General features: G+C 38.7%; 1 protein-coding gene across 3 annotated transcripts in view; it reads right to left on the bottom strand.

The window, feature by feature from the left end:
• Positions 1-23,486, bottom strand: part of LOC135200266 (ubiquitin carboxyl-terminal hydrolase 48-like) — a 414,786-nt gene that overhangs the window by 277,708 nt on the left and 113,592 nt on the right. For all 3 annotated transcript variants that reach the window (XM_064228750.1, XM_064228749.1, XM_064228748.1), the window contains exon 5: positions 14,283-14,486. In XM_064228750.1, coding sequence (XP_064084820.1) covers positions 14,283-14,486 — 204 coding nt within the window. The remainder of the gene's footprint in view (positions 1-14,282; positions 14,487-23,486) is intronic.

The following is a 23,486-nucleotide window of genomic DNA, read 5'->3' as shown; positions in this document are numbered from 1 at the left end:
TTTTATGGAACCTAACCCCATCATAAGTAGGCAAATGCCTGTAATACATAGACATCCTTCAGATCCACCGAAAGCATGAAGTTGGACTTCCTGATGGCAGCGAGCAATGAGCGTGCCGTTTCCATCTTGAACCGAGTCTGGTGAACGAATCAGTTCAGGGGAGAGAGACCTACGACCATCCTCTCTCCAACACCTGTCAAAAGATGGTTGTGAAACCACAAAGATTGGTCCATCACAACTTCTACAGCCCCTTTCTTCAGCATCTTCACCTCTTTCCACTGAGTGACATCTTTCAGTGAGCCAGGAACATACGTCTGGAAGTGGACCGGATCACTGGTGGGGGTAGCGAGAGCTCAAAAGGGAAGTACATATCCTACCCAAAGGACAGCCACTACCAAGGTTTTTACTCTGTTCTGCTGCTATGTTGCCCATTAGTTCAACATGCATCCACCACTAATGACAGCACAATGAGGTGGAATGCCACCACTAGCATCCTCCTCCCTTCTTCTTGCCCTTGGCCCTTCTCCCAGGCTGGGAAAGGGACTGAAAGGGGCACTGCTGCACACTTCTTGATGGGCACTAGAAAATTGGGTATTCATGCAAGGAGCCTAGAAGCTTCGGACTTCCTAGGACCCAAAGAGAAAGGGCCAGCCTGACTGCAGTGGCTCACAAAGACCCAGAAGTCTTGGCCACTGCCTGATAAACAAGTCAGTTGTCATTCTGTTCTCTGTCTGTCCACCGCAGCATCCACCCTGGGGAAGAGGGAAGTAGAACCCAGTACCGGTCCATTCCTAAGAGAACCGACAAACCTGGTGACCTGAGTCAAGACAGCGTCTCTCCTCTTAAGCACCAGGTTAGCCGACAGGTTAGCTGTCTGATGGGTTAGGTAGGAAATGACCTTACCTCCCTCCAGACAACATCAGTCTCCTGAACGTGGCTTCCTCCTTGGAGTTACGAGAACCTGAAGAGGAAGAAAAGGCAATCTTGGCCACTGACAGGGACCAGAGATCATCCAGGAAACTGTCTGAAATGCTGCCATGGTAGTTAATTCCAGTGCTGCGACTCCTGCTACAAAAGGGAGACTCCTCTCTGCACAAAGGTGGTCCTGAGACAGACCAAGGCACAGGTGGACCAAGCCCGGGCAGCCTGTTTAGTTGGCAATGGCTTGCCCAAGGGTCTGTAGTATTTCTTTAGACGACTGAGAGATTGAGGAAGTGTGTTGCATGAGCGGCTAGACCTGGTAATAAACTGGAGAAAACCAGTTTATTACCAGGGCTAAGCTTAAAAACCTGTTTCTTTCCTAAGATTAACATAAGCCTCTGTGTGTGTGTGTGTGTGTGTGTGTGTGTGTGTGTGTTGTGTGTGTTAAGTAATGTACATAAATATGCATTGAACAAATAATATATTTTCCTGATATTTTGCTGTTTACATCAATATTGACATTTGAAAATTGTAAATAACTTTTTTATCATAATAAGTATTTAGCCATGAAAATAACATCAAAATACAGTAAATATTGTATATTGCTCTACAAATAAATCTGTGAATAAGCAAATTTTCCGCAAATAATTTATAAATATGTTTCAAAGAAAAATCCACGAATTGGTGAAGACATGGAATCCTACACCACAAATAGTCAGGGGTCGATTGCACTGAAGAATCAAATGAATGACCTCTGTTGGGGTGTCTGAGTCCTGGGGAATAGGACCCTTGAGCCCTTCCAGGTCATGATCTTCCCAGGTTATTCTCCCTGCAGGAGAGAAACTCTCACCAAAGCTCCTGGGCAATCTCTCCACCACTCAAGCATACCACTGGTCTAGTCTGAGGACCGTACCTGGAGTGTTAGCTTCCATGGACAGGCTGAGATGGGAAAGTGAACATTCCCAGTCCTGCACCCTAGGACTGTGTGACTCCCGGCTACTGGTAAAACACTTAAGAGGTGGAGGGGACAGGTGAAAGATGCCTAGCACCTTTCATGGACCTGCTGGAGGCTGAAGATCCAGCATGTGAAGAAGGCCATAGGTAGTTGTCAACTCAAGTTGATGACAGCCATATGGTTCAGGGAGAGCATTCCTGTTCACAAGGGCTGTCCTGAAGACATGCTGCGGTCTTCTTAGCGGTTGAGACCTCTATAGTAGAATACTGGATGGGGGACCCTCCCAAGCCAACAGTATACTGGCAACAGTATACTGGCATCACCCTTCTGGGACCCTGGCACTGTTCCTGTATGTGAACATGCAGGGGGTCCGTGGATCCCCATGCAGTGGTTGCTCCCATGTCCGTAGACAGGACGGGAGTACAACAAGAGACCCTTAGCTTTTTCCGTGGAAGGCTGAGCAGAAGTCCTAAGGGACATCTTAACGCTAGAAGAAACAGCCTTCTTCTTCCTCTGCTTGTTAGCTTTGGAAGAATTCGAGGTGGAAGCATACAACAAAGATGACGAAGATAACTTCAGACTCCTCTTATTCAACCTCTTTTTACAGTCTTGACAGGCCTTGGAGAACAGGGAGTGGAGAAGGATGTCACTCACCAAAGGGGAGAAAGTCGGAGGGAACATTTGAGGCCACATTGCTGGGGGCAAAATCACAGAAACTACCGCCGTAGCGGTGGTCCTTGATCTGGTAGACACAGACCGTAGATGTAGTCATGGTCACAGAAGCAGCAGTCACTGTGGGCACCAGAAGCCCCCCATGTGCGAGATCAACACCTCCACAGAAGGCTCCCCAAATAAGCCTAAGGAGGGCCATAACTCTCTAAACCCCTCAGGCTCCACCACACCAGCATGACGGGGGAGTGGTAACAGGAAGAGGCAGCTTGGACAGGGGCAGGAGGGAACCATAGTGGAAGAAAGGTAAGAGAAAATATATAGGAGGACAATGAGTAAAGGAGTTACAGGTCCCAATGTTCACTTGAAACAACAGCAAGTAGTCGTAAAAGAGCATATTCCCCCTGTAGTGGATCCCTAAGCCACCCACCTCATCAAGGGGTTTGGATCAGGGGGACGACACTCAGAAAAAGGACTTGATTGATTACATGTTTCCTGCACAAGGTATGAGGGTCAGTCTCAAGAGAGGAGAGGAACCGATTGCAGGGTTTATCAGTGCAAGGCTCAGATAAGTCGTGGGTTAGCATTACAGGCAGCCCCCGGTTAAAGGCAGGGGTTCCATTCCTGGGGGCCTGACGCTAAGCGAAATTCGCTTCTAACCAAAATTCAAAAGTCTACGAGCATCACAATCCACCTTATGGTACCCTAGACTTGTTAACGATGCCTTAGACAGTGTCACAGCCAGATATTTTGCCCTAATATGTAATAACTCTAGTAAAAATGTGGAATTTCATTTGCCTAATCATTTACTATGGTCTGCTTGGTAATAATAAAAATTTTTAAATGTCAGATGCAATGAACTGGTAAATCTTGGCCTAGTATGAGAGAGAGAGAGAGAGAGAGAGAGAGAGAGAGAGAGAGAGAGAGAGAGAGAGAGAGAGAGAGAGAGAGAGAGAGAGAGAGAGAGAGAGAGAAGAGAGAGCCACCTTTTTCAGACCGCTAACGTTTCCTCCATCTCTTTATTTATCATATCTTCTAGTTAAATCAGCTAAAAAAGCAAATGAGAATGATAAAAGTATCATTAGTACCGTTATAATATTTGCTTAAACGCTGCAGCAATAAATAACTGAACGATAACAGTTGTTTTGCTACAACAACCAAACCGAATCTGATAATAACAATGTTTTTTTTGCATTTCAGCCATCCTACAATAGTAAAAATTACTGTAGTTATGTTAACCCTTTAACACCGATTGGACGTATTAAACATCGATATAAATTGTCTGTTGGATGCCAATTGGACGTATGGTACGTTGATATAAAAAAAGTTTTTTTAAAAATTCGCGGAAAAATCGTTATAGGCCTACTTGGCAAAAACTTTTGAATCACACGCCTTGGGGGATGCTGGGAGCTCACGGATCAAGGCATTCTTTTGTTTACAATAGTTACCCAGGCGCGCAGGAGCGAATTTCTTTCTTCTCGCACTAAAAAGCATCAGCGACACATCTCAGAAATTATTTTGTCACTTTGACATAATTTTTGCACCATTTTATATTAGATGTTACATGAAGTATTATATATGAAAATGTGTGAAATATCATGTAGAATACAACAAAAACCAACTCATGGTTGTAGCTTTTATCAGTTTTGAAATATTTTCATATAAATAAAGATAAGTGCCAAAATTTCAACCTTCAGTCAACTTTGACTCTACTGAAATGGTCAAAAACCGCAATTATAAACTAAAACTATTACATTCTAGTAATATTCAATCATTTATCTTTATTTTGCAACAAATTGGAAGTCTCTAACACAATATTTTGATTTATGGTGAATTTATGAAATAAACTTTTTCCTTACGTAGCGCGGTAACTCTTCCGAAAAAATCACAAATTTTTTTGTCCGACTGTCGTAATGTTTGCACCATTTTAATTAGACGTTACATAAAGTTTTATATATGTAAATGTGCGCAATTTCATGTAGAATACAACAAAAAAAACAACCCATCGTTGTAGCTTTTATCAGTTTTGAAATATTTTCATATAAATAACGATAAGTGCCAAAATTTCAACCTTCGGTCAACTTTGACTCGACCGAAATGGTCAAAAAACGCAATTGTAAGCTAAAACTATTACATTCTAGTAATATTCAATCATTTACTTTTATTTTGCAACAAATTGGAAGTCTCTAACACAATATTTCGATTTATGGTGAATTTACAAAATAAACTTTTTCCTTACGTCCGTGCGGTAACTCTTCCGAAAAAATCAGAATTTTTTTGTGCGATTGTCGAAATGTTTGCACCAATTTAAATTAGCCGTCACATAAAGTTTTATACTATAAGAAAATATGCAACAATAAACAACCCATGGTTGTAGCTTTTATCAATTTGTAAATATTTTCATATAAATAACGATAAATAGAAAAAATTCGTCCTTCGCTCAACTTTAACTCAACCGAAATGGTCGAAAACTGCAATTATAAGCTACAACACTTACAGTCTAGTAATATTCAATCAATTACCATCATTTTGCAACAAACGGGAAGTCTCTAGCACAATTTTTCGATTTATGGTGAATTTTTGAAAAGCTTTTTTTTCACGTCCGCGCGTTATGAATTCATGCATCATTTTGTGATAATATTTTCTCTGTGCTGCCTTGATCATTTTGCAATGTGTTATATACCAAAATGATTGCAATTTAGTGTACAATACAACGGAAAAAAGTTAACTCATTAGCTTTAACCGTTTTGCTCACAGCGCGATTTGTATACAATTATATATGAAATTTTTTTTGCGGTCATATATTCCAATATTTATATATGATAATGATATTTTTTTCCATTTCTGATGGTTGCATACTAAATTTCAGGCAATGACAAAAAAAGGAGCCATAAATGAACTTTTAATCTTGAAAACTAAGCGTGCTGTGATTTTTTGAAAAAAATATTTTTTCCGCTTCGGCGCTCACTCGCGAACGCCACCGGCATACGGGAGACGATTTTTAAAATACCACTTCGGCGTTTAAGGGTTAAAATGACATTAATTAAGTAGAACAGGACTTAAATATTTTTGCATTATACCTTTATTTTGTATGGAGAAAATATTGGCAAGGAAATACATATAGTACTACTAAATTTAAGCTGCAATTGTAGCTGAAGCTGAGGAAACAAAATGCTAATGACTACAAGTTACTGTGCATCAGCAACATGGATGCAACTCTACTGCAAATAATAGTAGAAAAAAAAGTATCTTAATAAACAATACTCTACATGAAAGAACACATTTTACTGTTGTTTTCACACCGATAACAGATAATACGTAAATATCGTATTACTATGAAATAGGATGAAATAACAAATGTAATCAGTCTTTTTTACACAAAATAACATGCTGCCGACACCATCTATTAACAAAAAAATAACAACTGAGTTCACAACAAGACATACATATTCAAGTCATATTTCAACTTGAAAGCATTTCACATAGCGAAACATAACCTACCGTATATTTCTGCGTATAAGACGACCTTTAAATCTTAAAATTCATCCCTAAAAATTGGGGGTCATCTTATACTACAATTCTAGAAATCAAACTTTGAATTCTAAGATGTGCATTGTTATGCTAGCCTCGACTGCGGTGGTATAGCCTAACCTAAAGATTTACATAACGAAATAAACTGAAAGTAAAGGTAATAAAACCATTTTTACCTTATATAATATTGGCATATCTTCATAACAAATAGCCTATTTGAGGAATAATTCTAAATAAATGAAACAAACTTTTAACTATGCGATCCCAGCTGAGAAAATGTAAACATAGAGTTATGGTTGCTCTAACAGCAACCTTTTAGAAACTTCAGTGGTAGTGTAATTACAGTAATAATAACATTCAGGAAAACAACATTAAAAGTTTCTCATACATATCACAAGATTGATCACATATGTCACCATCATAGAGATTCCAGTCTGGTTCTGGTGAGTCGACTTTGGCTTCGTCATCGATATCATACACATCATCTTCGGTACCAACCAAGGCATTTTTAAAATGATTTTATGACACTCAATTTTCCCATTCAACATACTTTTATAACAAAATTGCAGCAAACATTACGTGAGGCAGCACACAAAGCTGTCTTTAACTGTTTATAACAATTAACTCTTATGAATGACAATTGTGTACAATAATCATCATTCATTATTGTATTTTTATTAGCGGTTGTTTGAGAATGACAACGAAACAAAACAATGATTTCCCTTTTAGGCAACATCAGTATGAAAAACTTGATATAGAATCTGCTTTGTTAAACCCACCTTTGATAATTTACAAAAGGAATGTATCTCTGAATTAAGTTCCACTCAGCAACTAAAGACAGCGATGATATCGGTAAAATGCAATCAGCTGATTATTTTAATACTGTAAACAAAACTAGAATGCAAATGACGCATCATCGCTCTGTTCATATATTGTAATATGATAATACATGCAATATGATTACAGTAAAACAAGTTTTATTAAAATTATCATTATTCTCAATACAACTATTATTTGACTTTTGCAAGTGGATATCTAACTGTGTAACAACCAAGGAACTATAAACATGGAATGGACATGTGCGAAATCGCTGTGTGCAGCATGCCACCATTGCAAAGGTGGAGAGAGCTTTGTATCACAATGCCCACCTAGCCATATTGAAGTGTAATCTTAATTTTCCATGACAATATCTTGTCATCTAGGACATTTGTTGCATTATGTTAAAATAAATTTAGTAGTACATATTCAAACTAGTAATTTCTGTTTACATGATAATACATTTAAAATAGACCTAAAATTATTAGTATTAATAAAACTGACATTAATAACTGATCTGTCAAAAATAAATTATTTATATATATCAACAAGTGTGTTTATTTTTGTAATAGTGAAGACTTACATTAACCCGTTAACGCCGACTGGACGTATTAAACGTTGACATAAATTGTCTGTCGGGTGCCGATTGAATGTATAGTACGTCAATAAAAAAAGTTTTTTTTAAAATTTGCGGAAAAATACTTATAGGCTACCAGGCGAAAACTTTTGAATCACGCGCCTTGGGGGATGCTGGGAGCTCACGGATCAAGGCGTTGTTTTGTTTACAATCATTATGCAGGTGCACAAGCGCAAATTTCTTTCTTATCGCACTAAAAAGTATCAATGACACATCTCAGAAATTATTTCGTCACTTTGACATTTTGCACCATTTTAAATTAGGTGTTACATGGAGTATTATATATGAAAATAGGATCATGAGCTGGAAAAAACCCATAAAGTTTGCTACTTGGAATGTACGAAGTTTGTACAGGGGGGGATTTGCTGATGTACTCGAAAATGAGCTGGAAAGATATGGTATACAAATAGCTGCCCTACAAGAGATTAGATGGCTGTAAGTTGGGAAGTGTGAGATGGATAAGGGGGTCATATATTATAGTGGCAGAGAAGATGGAAGACATGAAGAAGGAGTTGGATTTATATTAGTAAAAAGATAAATACTGCTGTTGTGGAGTTTGAGGGTATAAGCAGCAGGATAGCAAGAATAAGAATGGCTGCTAAATGGTTTAAAATCACAGTAATAACATTGCATGCCCCTACAGAGGACGGTGAAGAAGATACCAAAGATCAATGGTATGGTGAAGTTCAGGAGGTTTTAAACAAAGTACCAGGGCACAATATGCTGATAATATTGGGAGATATGAATGCTAAAGTAGGTAAAGAAATAGCAGCTTTTACAGGAACTATAGGCCCACATAGCTTACATGAAAATAGCAATGACAATGGGATTAGACTGGCAACACTAGCCACAGCTACAATTTAGTAGTAGGAGGCACTCTGTTCCCACACAAAGAAAAACATAAGGGCACTTGGGTTTCACCTGATGGGAATACAACCAATCAAGTTGATCACATTTTAGTCAAAAGGAAATTTAGATCAGCGCTGATGGATGTGAGAGCATACCGGGGAGCGGATTGTGATTCAGATCATTACATGGTGGCAGCAAAAATACATATAAAATTAACAACAAAGAGAAAGAATGGAGGGCAAACAGCTAAGATAGATACTGAGAAACTGAAGGAAGAGGAAACAAGATTGCAATATCAGGTTGAGGTAGAGAACAGATTTGCAGCATTAGAGGTGGATGATGATGTAACTTGGAACCAGGTAAAACCTATGGTGTTGGAAGCAGCAGAGAGAACTGTTGGCAGGGCGAGGCAACGGAGGGGAGGGCGATGGTTTGATGAGGAATGCAGAGAGGCAGCCCAAAGAAGAAGAGAAACAAGATTAAAATGGATAGAGAATAGGGGAAATGCAGAGAGGAGAAGGATATATACAGAGGCAAGAAATGAGGCATGCAGCACTTACAGAAGGAAGAAAAGAATGCTAATCGATAGGGAGTTGGAGGAGGTTGAGAGCAACAGCAGGCAGGGAAATATGAGGGCCGAGTTCCATGGTATAAATAAAATTAGGAAGGGATACCAGGCCAGACTAGGAATGGTGTGCAGTAGATATGGCGATATTTTAGTAGATGGAGAGGAAATTGAAGAGAGATGGGTAGAACATTTTAGAACCTTGTTAAATAGAACAGCACTTCCTGAACAGCCTAGGGAGAATGGAGAAATTATATTGGGAGAGGATGTTGAGGATCCAACCACAGAGGAAATTCTAGAAATAATAAATCACCTAAAGAATAATAAGTCTGCTAGCATTGACGAAATTAGTGCAGAACTACAGGCATCCCTCGGTTAGCGGCAGGGGTTCCGTTCCTGGCCGCCAACGCCAAGTGATTTTTGACGCTAAGCAATTCTAAAGCCTACGGCTGCCGCACACCTTCTTTCGAAATTCTAGACCAGTTAATGGTGCCTTAATCCCGCGATGGCGCAATAAGTAATATTATATTTATGCAGTATAGATCTATAGAATTTACTGTACAGTACATTATAGTATTATAAATACTGTAAAGTGAAAAAAACCTAGCTTTAATCTTTTGGGTGTCTAGAGCATGTAAAGATATAATAAGGCGTTATACAGTGTACAGGTAGCTGTAGTGTTCAAGTTACGATAATTTGTCTTACGATAATCCAATTTTATGAGAGACCAAATTACAATAGCCTAACTTTATCCCATCTTCTAGTTACAGAAGTTCAAAAACAGCAAAAGAGAATGATGAAAGTATGGTTTTAACGTTATACTCATTGCATAAACGTGTATAGTCATGAACAACTGAACCTGAAACGACTTTTTTTTCAAGTACAACCGAATTCGATAACATCCGTTTAGATAGTATTTCAATCATCGTACTATAGTACACTATTACCGTAGTTGTTATAAATGACGTTATGTAGAATAGAACTGAGATATCTTAATGTAATAACTTTATTCGCTATAGATCAAAGATCAATCGGGAAATATACTGTTAAATTTAAACCTAGTTATAACTGAAGCTGAGAAAACTGTTCAAGCTGCTAATGACTATTATCGTGCATCGGCAACAGGGATAAAACTCCAGTAAACGTATGCCATCAAACACAACCGTAGATAAAATTAAGATAAAATAATTTTAGTCAAAACTATTGGGCTTGAAAGAACACATTTTACTGTTGGTTTCACGCCGATATAAGCTAAATTATGATGATATAAAAGAAAATTGGGAACGGAATCACATAATTTCTTTATGCAATAAACATGCTGCCAATGTAATCTGTTAACGAAAAAGAAGAAGTTCACAATCACAACGAGACATATTCAATTCATATTTCCACCTAAAAACATGTCGTGTAAGGAAAAATAACCTTGTCTCATATAAGTCAAGTATCTACATATTCTTTTATGCCAACTAGAAGCAAGAAAATTCGCTAAGAATTGCGATAAATATGACGAAACAAACTCGTGTTCACCATCAGCTGATTTGAAATCAAAACACTGGCCGCTCCGCGAAATACTATCTTAGAACATCCGTAGTATTTTATAATACAATAATATGAGAATACATACAATATTAGTTACAGTGAAGTATGTAATGTGTAACTTTTTAAAGGATTTATGGAAAAGATGCATAATTCATAAAATAACACCATGCATTTTTCGGAACAGTGGCGGACAAGAACGAACATGAAAAAACATCCTCTGACAACATGGAGGGTAGTTACAAAAGCTGCCTTAATTTGTATCATATTTATGTACAAAAATAAAAATACCCTATACGTAATATATTTTCATACACATTTTAAACATAAGAGCATGAACATTTATAAAATTGATCGCTAAATTTGCACTCTTTTTAACTCTATATTTTTGGAAGAGCGGCAGGCAGCTGCTTACAAGAATGAACATGAAAAAACATTGTACTATTTGATAACGTGAAAGGCAGTTTCAAAAGCTGCCTTAGTATCATATTTCTGCGCAGAATTAAAAATACCCTGTACATAATACATTTGCATACACATTTTAAACATTAAAGCATGAACAGTTATAAAATCGACACGTCGATCGCTAAATTTGCACTTTTTTTTAACTCAATATTTTCGGAAGAGCGGCAGGCAGCGGCTTACAAGAATGAACATGAAAAAAACATCATATTTGATAACATGAAGGGCAGTTTCAAAAGCTGCCTTTGTATCATATTTATGTGCAGAAATAAAAATACTTATACACAATACATTTTCATACACATTTTAAACATAAAAGCAAAAACATTTATAAATCGACACATCCATACCTAAATTTGCACATCCATAGCTAAATTTGCACTCATTAAACTCTATATTTTCGGCATAAAACAGCGTCAGAGGCATATACGTATTTTACCCTAATAGTACCTATGTAATAACTCTCAATAAAATTTTTTAATATCATTTGTATAACCTTTATGGGGTGAACGGAATTTCTACAAATGTATGTACTCGTTAGACATAACAGCGCTAGCGGCGCTGTTGACCGAAAATTGTGCCGTAAAAATACCTTAAAATGCCTTATGTTTTTAATGAATATTTTTTACAACAGCCGTAAAACCGATTCGCTGTTGAGCGATTGCGCCGTTAACCATGGGCCGCCTGTACTGAAGTATGGAGGAAGACAACTACAAGAAGCAATGGGAAAAATCGTGATTGGAATTTGGAGAAGAGAAGAAATGACTGAGGAATGGGAGGAGGGACTGTTTGTGCCAATTCACAAGAAAGGTGATAGAACGGAATGTGGAAATTATAGAGGCATTTGTCTCTTAACTGTCGCATATAAGAATGTAGCTAAGCTAGTGAATTATAAACTGAAGAGACACAGTGAGACCATAGTAGGGGATTACCAAGGAGGGTTTAGAACGTCTAGATCAACCATAGACCAAATATTTATTGTAAGGCAGATTCTTGAGAAATATTGGGAATATAATAGACTCTTGGCATGCCTTTATAGATTTTAACCAGGCATATGATAGTATACGAGAGGCATTGTGGAGGATACTGAGAGAATTCAGGACACCACAGAAGCTTATACGCCTAATAAAAATGTGTTACAGGAATATGAGAGGCAGAGTACGAATTGGAGGGGAAGTAATGGGTCCTTTTGAAGTTGACAACGGTTTAAAGCAGGGATGCGCACTGTCTACGATTCTCTTTAACCTAGTGGTGGAAGGTCATGAGACAAACACCACAGGGTAATGGAGGACATCTTGGGGAGGCTAGGTGTGATAGATTAGCTTATGCAGATGATATTGAATTTTGTCGCGAAAACATCCAGGAAATTGATAGAAAAATAAGCATTTTTAGAGAAGCTGCAAATCCAGTTGGCCTGGATATAAATGAGGCTAAAACCAAAATCTTGAAGGTTTCAAGGCAGGAGAGGATACTGGGTAACATCAGGTGTGGAAATATGGAGTTGGAAGCGGTCAAGAACTTCAAATACCTGGGATCAACAGTTCAAATACTGAAAACAGAGTAGAGGAAGAGGTAAAATTAAGAATAGCAACAGCAGCCAGATGTAGTTGGGTTTTAGCCAAAGTGCTCAATAGTAATATCTTATCAAGGAGAACAAAGGTGAGGGCCTATACAACCATTATTAGACCCGTGTTAACATATGGTTGTGAAACCTGGAGGCTGACAAAGGATCTGGGACGAAGGTTGGAAGTGTTTGAGAACGGAATCTTGAGGAGGATATGTGGACCGGTCTTTGATGTGGAGATGGGGCAATGGAGAAGAAGGTATAATAATGAACTGAGGGAAATGACAGAGGTACCCCTGATAACAGGCACGATTATGGCTCAAAGACTGAGGTGGGCGGGGTATGTGGCCAGGGCTCATGAGGATAGACTACTAAGCAAGATTAATCGAGGACAACCAGAGGGCAGACGACCTCCAGGAAGACCCCGCATGAGATGGTCTGATAACATAAAAAGGGACATGACAGAGCTTGGAGTGGATGGTCCAGGGGATTGGTGGGATGTTGCACAGGACCGTGGTCGTTGGAAGCTTCTTGTAGCGGCGGCAAAGAGCCATGGAGGCCCACAGCCAGTGGAGTGAGTGAGTGAGTGAGCTTCCATAGGTAAAAATAAAATACATTTTTGTTCATCCCTCATGCAATGAAGATCTCAAGAAAGAATGCCAGTAAATTAAAGCTTCAGGTTATAGCCGAGGCTGAATAAAACGAATAACTGGCAGGCACATAAGTGATGTTCAGAACTGGAGAAATTGCTTACACAATGAAATAATATGTGCAAGTTTTCAACCAAACTTCGTTTAATTTACGATAAAAGATATCTATGAATTATATCTCTTCTAACAAATAATGGCAATGAAGATATCGATAATACTTAAATCAGCCAAGATTTTGAGAATGCAAACAAATGCCAATTTTCAACTTAAAAACATTTCATATAAAGAAAAATAACCTTGTCACATATGAATAGTTTCTGACTATTAATTTATGCTAAACAGAAGCAAGAAAATCACTCTGAATTGAGTTAAATATGGTGAAATAATCTTACCTCCGCCCTCATCTGATTTTTCCAAACCAAAACCTCATCGGTTTGTTTGTATTTTATAACACAAATAGTAATAGAAGACTATATATAATATTATTGGACACTACGAAGTAAAAATCACTTTTTAAAAGAGCACGGGAAAAGATGTGGCATATTTGTTATGTTTGTATTTTATGAGGTGGTCTTGGCACCTAGCCTAATTAACCGATAACCAGACAACGGCGCTATAAACCCTACAGAGTGTAAAACCCAGTTATGACTATACGTATTTAACAAGTACAGTTAAACCAAGATGCTGCTAACTGATGGCGACGGTAACCTCAGGCTTCCTGTATGTATGTACATAAGTAAAACAATGACAAGCACACATACAGTATAACAAACAAAATCAAAAGAATGGAAAAGTCAAATAATCAGTCTCGTAGAATATAAGTTTACACTCAACGGGGGCCACAAGCAAAGTGGAGTACTTACCAATGAGTGGGTGAGGATTCCACCCCTACCATTGGTAGTTAACTACTTTGTCTGAAAGATAAACGGCCATTCCAGCTCCCACTGCAAGCAAAATCTCTATGTAAAAAAGGTTTGTATTCGTGTAAGAACAAATATACAAATATTAATATATAGATACATATATATATGAGGGTTCACCAAACCAGTAATTTAATTCAGACCTCTTGACTTAACAATCTTAGCTCTTACAGGGCTGGCCTATAGTGCACTCAATACATTTCTTACCTGGCAATTCTCATCAGAGAAACACTAAAAAGCTGACTGAGTTCTGGCTCCAAACGTGGATCAGCTATAAGAGTATCGATGGTGTTCTCTAAAAACTCGGAGACACATTTAAGAACTTCATGGTCAGCATCTTTGCCCATTATTTCTTGGGTTGCAAAGAGAGCCAATCTTTCAAATACACTACCAGGACTACAAGCAATGGCTCTGAAACAGGAAAATAATATTATTAAAAACACACGCTACAAGGAAGGGTTTGGCAGTAGACTTATTTCACTAAAGTACTGTACTTGAATCAACAATACATCTATGCTCTACAAAGTTTAAGAAACTAAAAATTACGCATTTTTTAAGTATTTTGTATATTTCCCAACATACAAACTTGACGTCTTTATGTGTGGAAATACCTTCAGCGTGGCTGGAACCAGCTGTTTAACTTTAAACAAGGTGGTTAGGGTAGTTAGTTACCAACGGTAGGTTGGGAGTCCCATTCACCCAGTCGATGCACTCACCTTTTGACCCAGGTATCAGAATGAGGTGTGGCTTGAGGTGGCCTATTTACTTAAAGACCTCAGGTTTGTATGTTGATTCCTGCAAAAATACAAACCTTCAGTCTCTATGTGTGGAAAACTTACTTCTTGCTGGGATGATTCTAAGTAAGCCTCTCAACCAACTGGTAACTTGCCTCACCTGGGCCTCCCTTCCTGGTCATGTAGAGCAAAGGAAGGAGTCCTATGCCCTTTGTTCTGTTGAATATGTGTTTAACTACCAAATTTCTACCTTTGGGTGTGTAAAACCTTCCTCTAGCGCTTAGGCTTTTGCCCAGGTGCCATAGAAGAAGCACTGCATTTAGGAGGCATCTTAGGGCACAATTCATAAAGATACACGAAGTTCGCACCGATACGTCCATAACACTTGAACACTAGAGGTATACGTATTCAGTGAACTGGGAAACTGGGCAAATATGCTGAGTCATTTGTGCAGTATAGAATACATACATATGTACAGGGTAGTGCACATAACTACATTGATATTCTGTGCATACTGTACATTTTACTGATAATTTGCTGTGTTGTAAGATAATTATGAAATTATACTAATGTATTTTAGGATGATAATAAAGCATATCTAAAATATGTGGGTAGTTTGTAGAATGATTGGATTATATTCATGTCTGCAGAACCTATCAGTCATTAAATTTTCATGTTATATTTTTGTGACTAAATACATTTTTATGATAAAAAAAGATTGCATAATTATCAAATATTACAATACAGTAATACACTAAAATAAATACAGCAAAATATCAATAAACATTTTTCTTAAAAAATGTTCATCCCAAGCCAAGTGAAATGCAAAGCTCTAGTGAAAGGAAAATTCATCTTGGGATGCTGATACACCAAGGCACAATGCTACTTGACATGGTGTTGGCTGGCATTTCCAAAGCAGCCAACCCAGGAGCGCCATTCATTTTCCTTGGCTGTCTACCCCAAAACTTTCACTGTATGGAGCGCACATCTGTCAGTTTATTGCACTGTGCTAGTGTTTTACTGTGTACTTGTGTATTTTGCACAGCTTCTTTGTAGTTTTAATCTGTGTAATCGTGCCCTAGGATACCTCCTAAATACCCAGCTCCTTCTAAGGCTTCTGGCAAAGAGCCTCAGTGCCAGAAGAAGGTCATGATGTTCCAGAAGGTACCACTTCTGGATATGCTGAAAGAAGGCAAGTTACACAGCTGTAGCCCATCATTCTGGAATGAATGAAAGTACTGTGCTCTACATCAAGAAGAGAGATGGTGATAAGAAAGGCCGTGTGTGTTATCTTCTTCAGTAGTGCAAAAAGTTTCTACAGTGCATGATAAGATCATTGTGAAGATGGAGTAGGCATTTGGTGCATTGGACAAAGGACTACCATAAGAGGAGCATCCCCCTTGACACCATCATCATTTGTGAGAAGGCACAACAACTCTACCAGCACTTTTTGATTAACAGAAACTTGGAGGGTGACCACATCAGCAAGGGCTGCTTCCACCGTTATCAGAGGCGGTTCCAACTCAGGTGTTTCTCTGCATGGGGAAGCAGCATTGGCAGATATGGAAGTAGCTGCAAAATATCCCAAGACCTCTAAGAAAATCATCAGGGACAAGGGCTACAATTTAGAAAAGGTTCAATATGGGTGAGACTGGCTTGTTCTGGAAGAAAATGCCTTTCCTAACATACCTCATGAAGGATGAAGCTAAAGCCTTCAGGTTCAAGGCCCAGAAAGATAGGGTTACCCTCATCATGTGTGGGAATGCAGCTGGCTTCATGCTGAAACCAGGCCTCATTTACAAGACTGCAGGGCTCGCTGCTTGTGTTTTGGATGCACAAACCCAAGGCCCGGATCACCAGTCACTTATGGGTCACTGATTCATTCAGAGCTGCATTCCTGAAGTTAGGAAATACCTCAGCACCTTGGGCATGGAGTTCAAAGTGTTGTTTATTATGGATAATGCTGGTGCCTACCCTCTGGATCTTTATTACGACGGAGTCCAGCTCGAGTTCCTCCCTGCCAACACCACCTCTCTGCTCTAGCCTATGGACCAGGGTGTGATCCATGCTTTCAAGGCACTCTACAACTAGAACTCCCTCAAGCACCTTGTGAATGCAATGGACATTAGCAGTGAATTTATACTGAAGGACTACTGACATAAATTCACAATTGCCACTTCAGACTGTCATTCACCGATCGCTAAGAATAAGAAGAAGAAGAAGAAGAAGAAGAAGACCCTTAACACGTGCTGGAAGGAGTTGTGGCAGGAGTGTGCACGTTATAAGGGCTTCTCTCTTGAAGAAATTCAACATGTGGCCATTGATAATGCAGTCCAATTGGGGAGGATATTTGGTGGAGAAGGCTTCAATAATGTCACTGAGCATGAAGTAGGCACCCTCACTGATGCCCACTCTGACCCTGATGGACCAGGATTTGATAGAGCTGATGATGTCTACCAGTGAGAAAGAAGACACACCAGGTTTAGGGGGCAGGGACAAGGAGGAGGATGAGGGCCTGTATCTAGAACTTCTGTCCCAACTCAAGAGGATAATAATCAAGGAGACACAGGAATGTCTTTAAAGAGAGTTCCTTATATGAAACACTCATGAAAGTTTAAAAAGGACCTTGATGAGGCAATGGCGCCCTATGATAACAACCTCATCAGCATGAATAAGTAGCAACAGCAACTGCGTATCACCAACATTATAAAACAGACGAAGAAGAACCCTCCAAAGCTTCCCAAACCCCTGAAGAGGTGCCTCCCCAAGCCCCTGAAGAAGGGGAAATGAGACCCCCAGAGGAGATATAACTCCTCTGCTTTGCTATGCAGTCGTATCATCATCGTCATTCATCACACTGCCCAGTTAATTAATCTTCATCATTTTTAACATTCATCACTGTTGAGTACTGTATGATATAATATTATTATTATTACAGGTACAGTATTATTACTATTTATCATTATTTAAATCTTATTGTTACTATTACAGGTAGAGTATTATGTATTAGAATATTAATCTTAATACTTAATCTTATTATTATACTACTATTTGAAAATTAGTACTTATCATCATTCTATCTTATCTAATATTATTAGTCTTTGTGGTAGTTTAGGTTTTTTCTGTTATACAGAAAGGGTGTTAAATGTTAATGGGAGCACTGGAGAGAAATGGAACCACTGTCCATACATAGTTATACAATGCAGTGGAGTAGATTTGAAAGCACTGGTGGATACTGGTTATGAAGGGAATGTAGTGTATAGAAAAGCATGCATTAGTATGAAGGAGGGATTATTAACCCGAGAACTGCTACAAACCTCTTGAGTGGCTGTACGGGGAACTGCTATAAGCCTCTTCAGAGTGCTATTTGCTATCTCTTCTCACAAATTCCCTCATGACATTTCTTAACTTTCATTATTTTTTCATGACAAAACTATTTGTCTTGTAAAAGATTCAACGTTTAGAACTTTATTTTACTTATATGTATACTAGTATATATTTATGTACGTATAATAAAAAAAATTCCAGACAAAATTTAACTATTACGCAAAGGAGATTAGAGTGAAATGTATGTTAATACAGGTAGTCCCCGGTTATTGGCAGACTCGGTTATTGGAGACTCGGTTATTGGCACTCCGGTTTTATGGGGCTTGTCTAGCACCATAAAATCAGCGATTTATGGTGGCTTAACGGGCCGAGGTCAGGTTATCTGCGCAATAAGGGTGCTTGTTATCAGCGCTATAATCGCTATTATGGTGCCACAAATTGCAGAGTTTCAGTTAATGGTGGTCTTCGCTTATCAGCACACCCCCCAATAACTGGGGACTGCCTGTATATTGGAAACATGCAGAGTAAAAAAAAAAAAAAACCTATAAACTAGCAAACATACAATACACACATAGACAATATCAAAACATAATATCTACTCAGTAAGGGAAATCAAAGACGTGGCAATTCCCAAAACCTACGTCAGCACACGGTTGCCTAGTATAAATTATGGCAACACCCTGGAATGTTTTTGGTTTTCTTTTAGTACCTGATGGGTGGTTGTTTAAAATAAAGGGTAATAAACATAACAAGCAGTTTCAGTTAGCATGATAGTAAGTGTTTATTTTGTATTGGGTATGTCAAGTTCTATTTTGATAATGACAGTGACTTACGTATTATTTTCTGTTCTTGTTTGTTTATAAGCATGCATAAATGGATTTTGTAAATACAATGTTATACATATTTTGCTGTGTTTTCTCTTTCAAGTACTATATGCATACTGAGAGAGAGAGAGAGAGAGAGAGAGAGAGAGAGAGAGAGAGAGAGAGAGAGAGAGAGAGAGAGAGAGAGAGAGAGAGAGAGAGAGAGAGCAGAAGCATTTTTGTTAAGTTTATGGGAGATGGCAAGGACTAACCACAATACAGCATAATCCAAGAACTTACTATAGTAAATTATTTTTTTTTATAAATGTATTTGTATGTACTCACAAAAATACTAACATGAAATAACAAACCTAGCTTTCTGTTTTCAGGTACTACATACATGTCCCATCATTCTAAACTACCCAAGTATTTTTAGATTTGCTCTGTACAAAAGTACAATCCTAAAATACATACCTTTACAGTAAATATAATTTCAAAACCATCTTACAACACCAGAAATATCAACAATACATAAAATGTACCCACAGAATGCACAAAGTTACACAGGCCAAAGAAAACCTGTGTCTGAATGGGAAGGGATACTTAAGAATAATAGTTGTTGGATGGTAAATAATTTTGCAACATGATTTTGAAATATTAGGGTGTTCTGGGATGATATTTTGAGGTATATTTTTCTTTTTGAACTGTCAAGTTTGTCGATGAACTGTTAAAATAGGCAGTTATAGGCATTTATGGGTGTAAAGTAGTAGGAGAGTAGTACGATAATGTAAGGTTACTATGGAATGATGTTTTTGGTGTGTATTTTTAATTGAAATTATATTAAATTGTTTTAGTATGATAATTTAAGGTATACTTTTGTTTTAACCATCAAATTACACAGTGAAATGTTAAAATAGGCAGTTATACGGGATACTTGGGTATTTGGCAGTTATAAGCCAGTTAAAGCATTTTTAGATTTTTTGGATTTCCCCAGAAAGTTCTGGAACCTATTCCCACATAAAAGTGGGGGAGCACTGTACCATTTGTATAAACATATAATTTACCAAGTAATTACATAGCTGATCCCCACATTGACAGTAGGTGGGATACATGGACTATATTATTCCCAAACAATGTTAATAAAAACAAGGAAATGAGAAGGAAATTTCTGCTAACAATCACAAAGTGCTTGTTGATTCCTTACCTGCTAAAAGAGCAGCAGCATCACGATACTAGCTCTAGTATAGCGCTCATCTTAACCATGGGTCACCTACTACATAAGGGGGAGTCTCCTTGAAGAGGATATTTCCAAACACTAGTGTGGACTAACAAACAGATGCCCCTGCCCAGGGCGCAACACCAATAATAACAACAATCAGAGAAAACAATACCTTACCTACACTTATATGAATACATATAGTATTAAAATTACCACCACCCCAACCATAAAAACTGGTGGGTACCAAGGTACACTGTACCTGAAGACTTCCCAAGAACACAACATAAAAACTTCTCCAAATACCATGCCAATCAACAATAAAGGTCCCAAGGTACTGTAATCTTTATAAGTCGTTTCCACATCCCCAAGATAAATAGAAGCAAATACCGACTTGGACTTCCAGTCCCGAAGATAAATAGAAGCAAATACCGACTTGGACTTCCAGTAAGTCATTTCATGAATGGAAGTAAGGGAAAGATTGTATTTGAAGCCATTGAAGACTCTACTGATCTGACTTCATGCGCTTTTACTTTCACTAATTTTTCAATCATCCTCTGCTACTTGAGTGAATGCTTTTTTTAATTACATCCCTCAGGAAGAAGGATAACGCATTTTCCCTAAGTGGATGAGATGGGTCCTTGACTGAGGTCCAGAGGTTACTAGAAGGGCCTCCAATACTCTGTTCTGCCAATATTCAAGCACTCTTACAGGGCAGAGAACTCTTTCTTCATCATCCGATCCTAGAACTCCTGTCAGACTCCTAATTCTAAAGGATCGAGGACAGAGTAGCATATTGCATTGCCTAACGCAAAACTGACTCGTTGTCCATGGCTTGTATTGTTCTAACTCTTTTGGCTGTTGCAAGAGCCACTAAGAAGAGTTTTATTTGTCAAATTATGAAAAGAGGCTGAAGCTAGGGGTTTGAACTGAGAACTAGAACTAGAGAGCCACTTTAGCTCTGTCTAAATTAGCAATCTCTGTTAAGATATTTCAGTAGAAGAGAGACTATAGCTTTTGCACCAGTTTCAGAATACTGTTCACTTGGCTTGGTATAAGTATGTCAGTTGACAACTTACGTCTGCATCTGGAAACAGCCTTTGAAGCTTCTCTCAAAAAACCTTTTACCTTTTGCTCTGAGGCATCTTTCGATAGTTTGTACCCTGTCAGAGCCAGAGACGATATCTTTTGATGAAAGTAGTGGAAATGGGGCTGTAGAAGTCTCGGAAAGTCTACCAGTAGACTCACTAGTTCCAGGAACCATTCCCTTAATGGACGAAAAGTTCTATTAGGATCATTATCAAATTTTGATGACAATGGAACTTATTAAATACTTTGCTGATCATTGTGAACAGGAGAAATGCATAGGGGAACTTGGCTGACCAAGTCGAGAGTTTTTTGACGTTGTGAATAGGTCCAACATTGGTGTTTCCCAGTTTCCATAGGGCTAGACATACCAGTGGATCTAGAGTCCATTCCGTCTGAATTACTTGGTTTCGGCGGCTCAGCTGGTCCGCCATGACGCTCATTTTCCCTTAACAAACCTGGTTATCAATGAGTCTGATTTTGTTTCACCCATACGAGGAGGTCTCTTACTAGCTCACAGAGGGAGAAAGAGTGTGTTCCTACTTGTTTGCTTATGTAGGCTAGAGCAGCTGTGTTGTTCAAGTGGACTGCAACCATCCTTCTGGGCACCATCGACAAAAATTCCATCAGGCCCAATTGTATTGCTTTCAACTCCTTGTTGTTTATAGTATACCAATGCAGTTCTTCCTTCCACCACGTCCAGGAGATTTCCTAGTTTTCTAAGAGAGCTCTCCAGCCCAGATCCAATGCGTCAGAATAGAAGTTTCGGTCTGGGTTCTAAGGAAAAAGAGACTTCCTTTCTAGCAACTTGTCTCTTGATCTCCTCCAACCCAGGTGTTTCTTGATTTCCGAGGTGATCAGAAACTTGAATGAATCAGGATGTCTTTTCCTGTCCTATTTGTCACTTAGGTAGAACTAAAGAACTCTTGGATGAAGTCTCCCTAGGGAGACACACTGCTCGATTAAAGCCAATGTTTCCAGGAGACTCATCCAGCCATTGGTCATGCAATACTCGAGATTCAGGTATTTGTCTATTTTCTGCAGATCTGACTCCACTCAGGGAAAAGCCTGAAAACGAAGCGAGTTGAGAGTCATTCCCAAATAAACTATCTTCTGACAAGGAGTCATCTGTGATTTTTGGTGATTTGTTACTAATCCTAGTTCCTGTGCCAGCAGAAGAGTTTTCCAAAGGTCCTCTGTACATTGTTTCTTCGATTTGCTCGAAGAAACCAGTTGTCCAAGTAGAATGTTATGCTGATTCACATTAGATGGAGCCAACCTAAGGGAACAAGGTTGTGTGGGAAAATTTGTGGGGTGGTTGACAGCCCAAGGCATAGTACTTGAAATTAAAACACTTGATCCCAAAACACAAATCTTAGGAACTTTTGGGAATGCGGATGGATTGGTATGTGGAAGTAAGCGTCTTGAAGATCTATTGATACCATCCAATCCTCTAAATGGATGGATGCTAAAATCAAATGCGTTGTTTCCATTTTGAATTTCATCTTAATACATTCAGGGTGTTTACATCCAGCAATAGTCTCCATCCCACTGAAGACTTTGGCCCTACGATGAGGCGATTGTAGAACCCCTCTGAATCTTGGTCTGAGACTACTTTTATCGCTTCTTTCTTGAGAAGTAAGGACACTTACTCCTTGAGAGCCAAAAATTACTGTGAATTCTCGGAGTAAACGATCAAGAAGATCAGCCCCTTGGCTAAGGATGGAACTTCCAGAAACGGAATATCATAGCAGTGTCTTAACACTTCTACCACCTATCGCTCTGCTCCTCTCTGGTCCTACTTCTCCCAAAACTAAAGGAGCCTGACACCTACTTTTATACAGAGGACATTGTCCTTACTTTTTGAAGGGGGAGTTTTGTTGCGGCCTTCTTAATGGACCTCAATGAGATCTGTACATTGGCTCAGGTTCTGGCAGAAGGTCTTTGACCCCTTTCTCAAAAGAGATAGGGCTCCTAAGGAGACAAAGACTTAAAGGCTGAAACATGCGTTTCCTTAGGTGTCTGGATGACTTCATAAGTAAATCCTGTGTAGACTTTTTCTGTAGTTCACAGGAAATCCCATCCACTACAGCCTGTGGGAAAGAACTCTCGTGAGAGACAAAAACAGAAGGATTGATCTCTGAACTTGTGGCGGGATCACAAGCTAGAACAAAAACAAGTGGCAAAACCCTCACCACATTAACCTAATTGATCCAGCTGCCAAACCCACCCTCAGTCACACTTT

This window comes from Macrobrachium nipponense, chromosome 26, assembly GCF_015104395.2.
Source record: "Macrobrachium nipponense isolate FS-2020 chromosome 26, ASM1510439v2, whole genome shotgun sequence".
NCBI lineage: Eukaryota > Metazoa > Arthropoda > Malacostraca > Decapoda > Palaemonidae > Macrobrachium > Macrobrachium nipponense.
The sequence above is the reverse complement of the archived record's forward strand: the minus strand, read 5'-3'. Positions and strand labels throughout refer to the sequence as shown.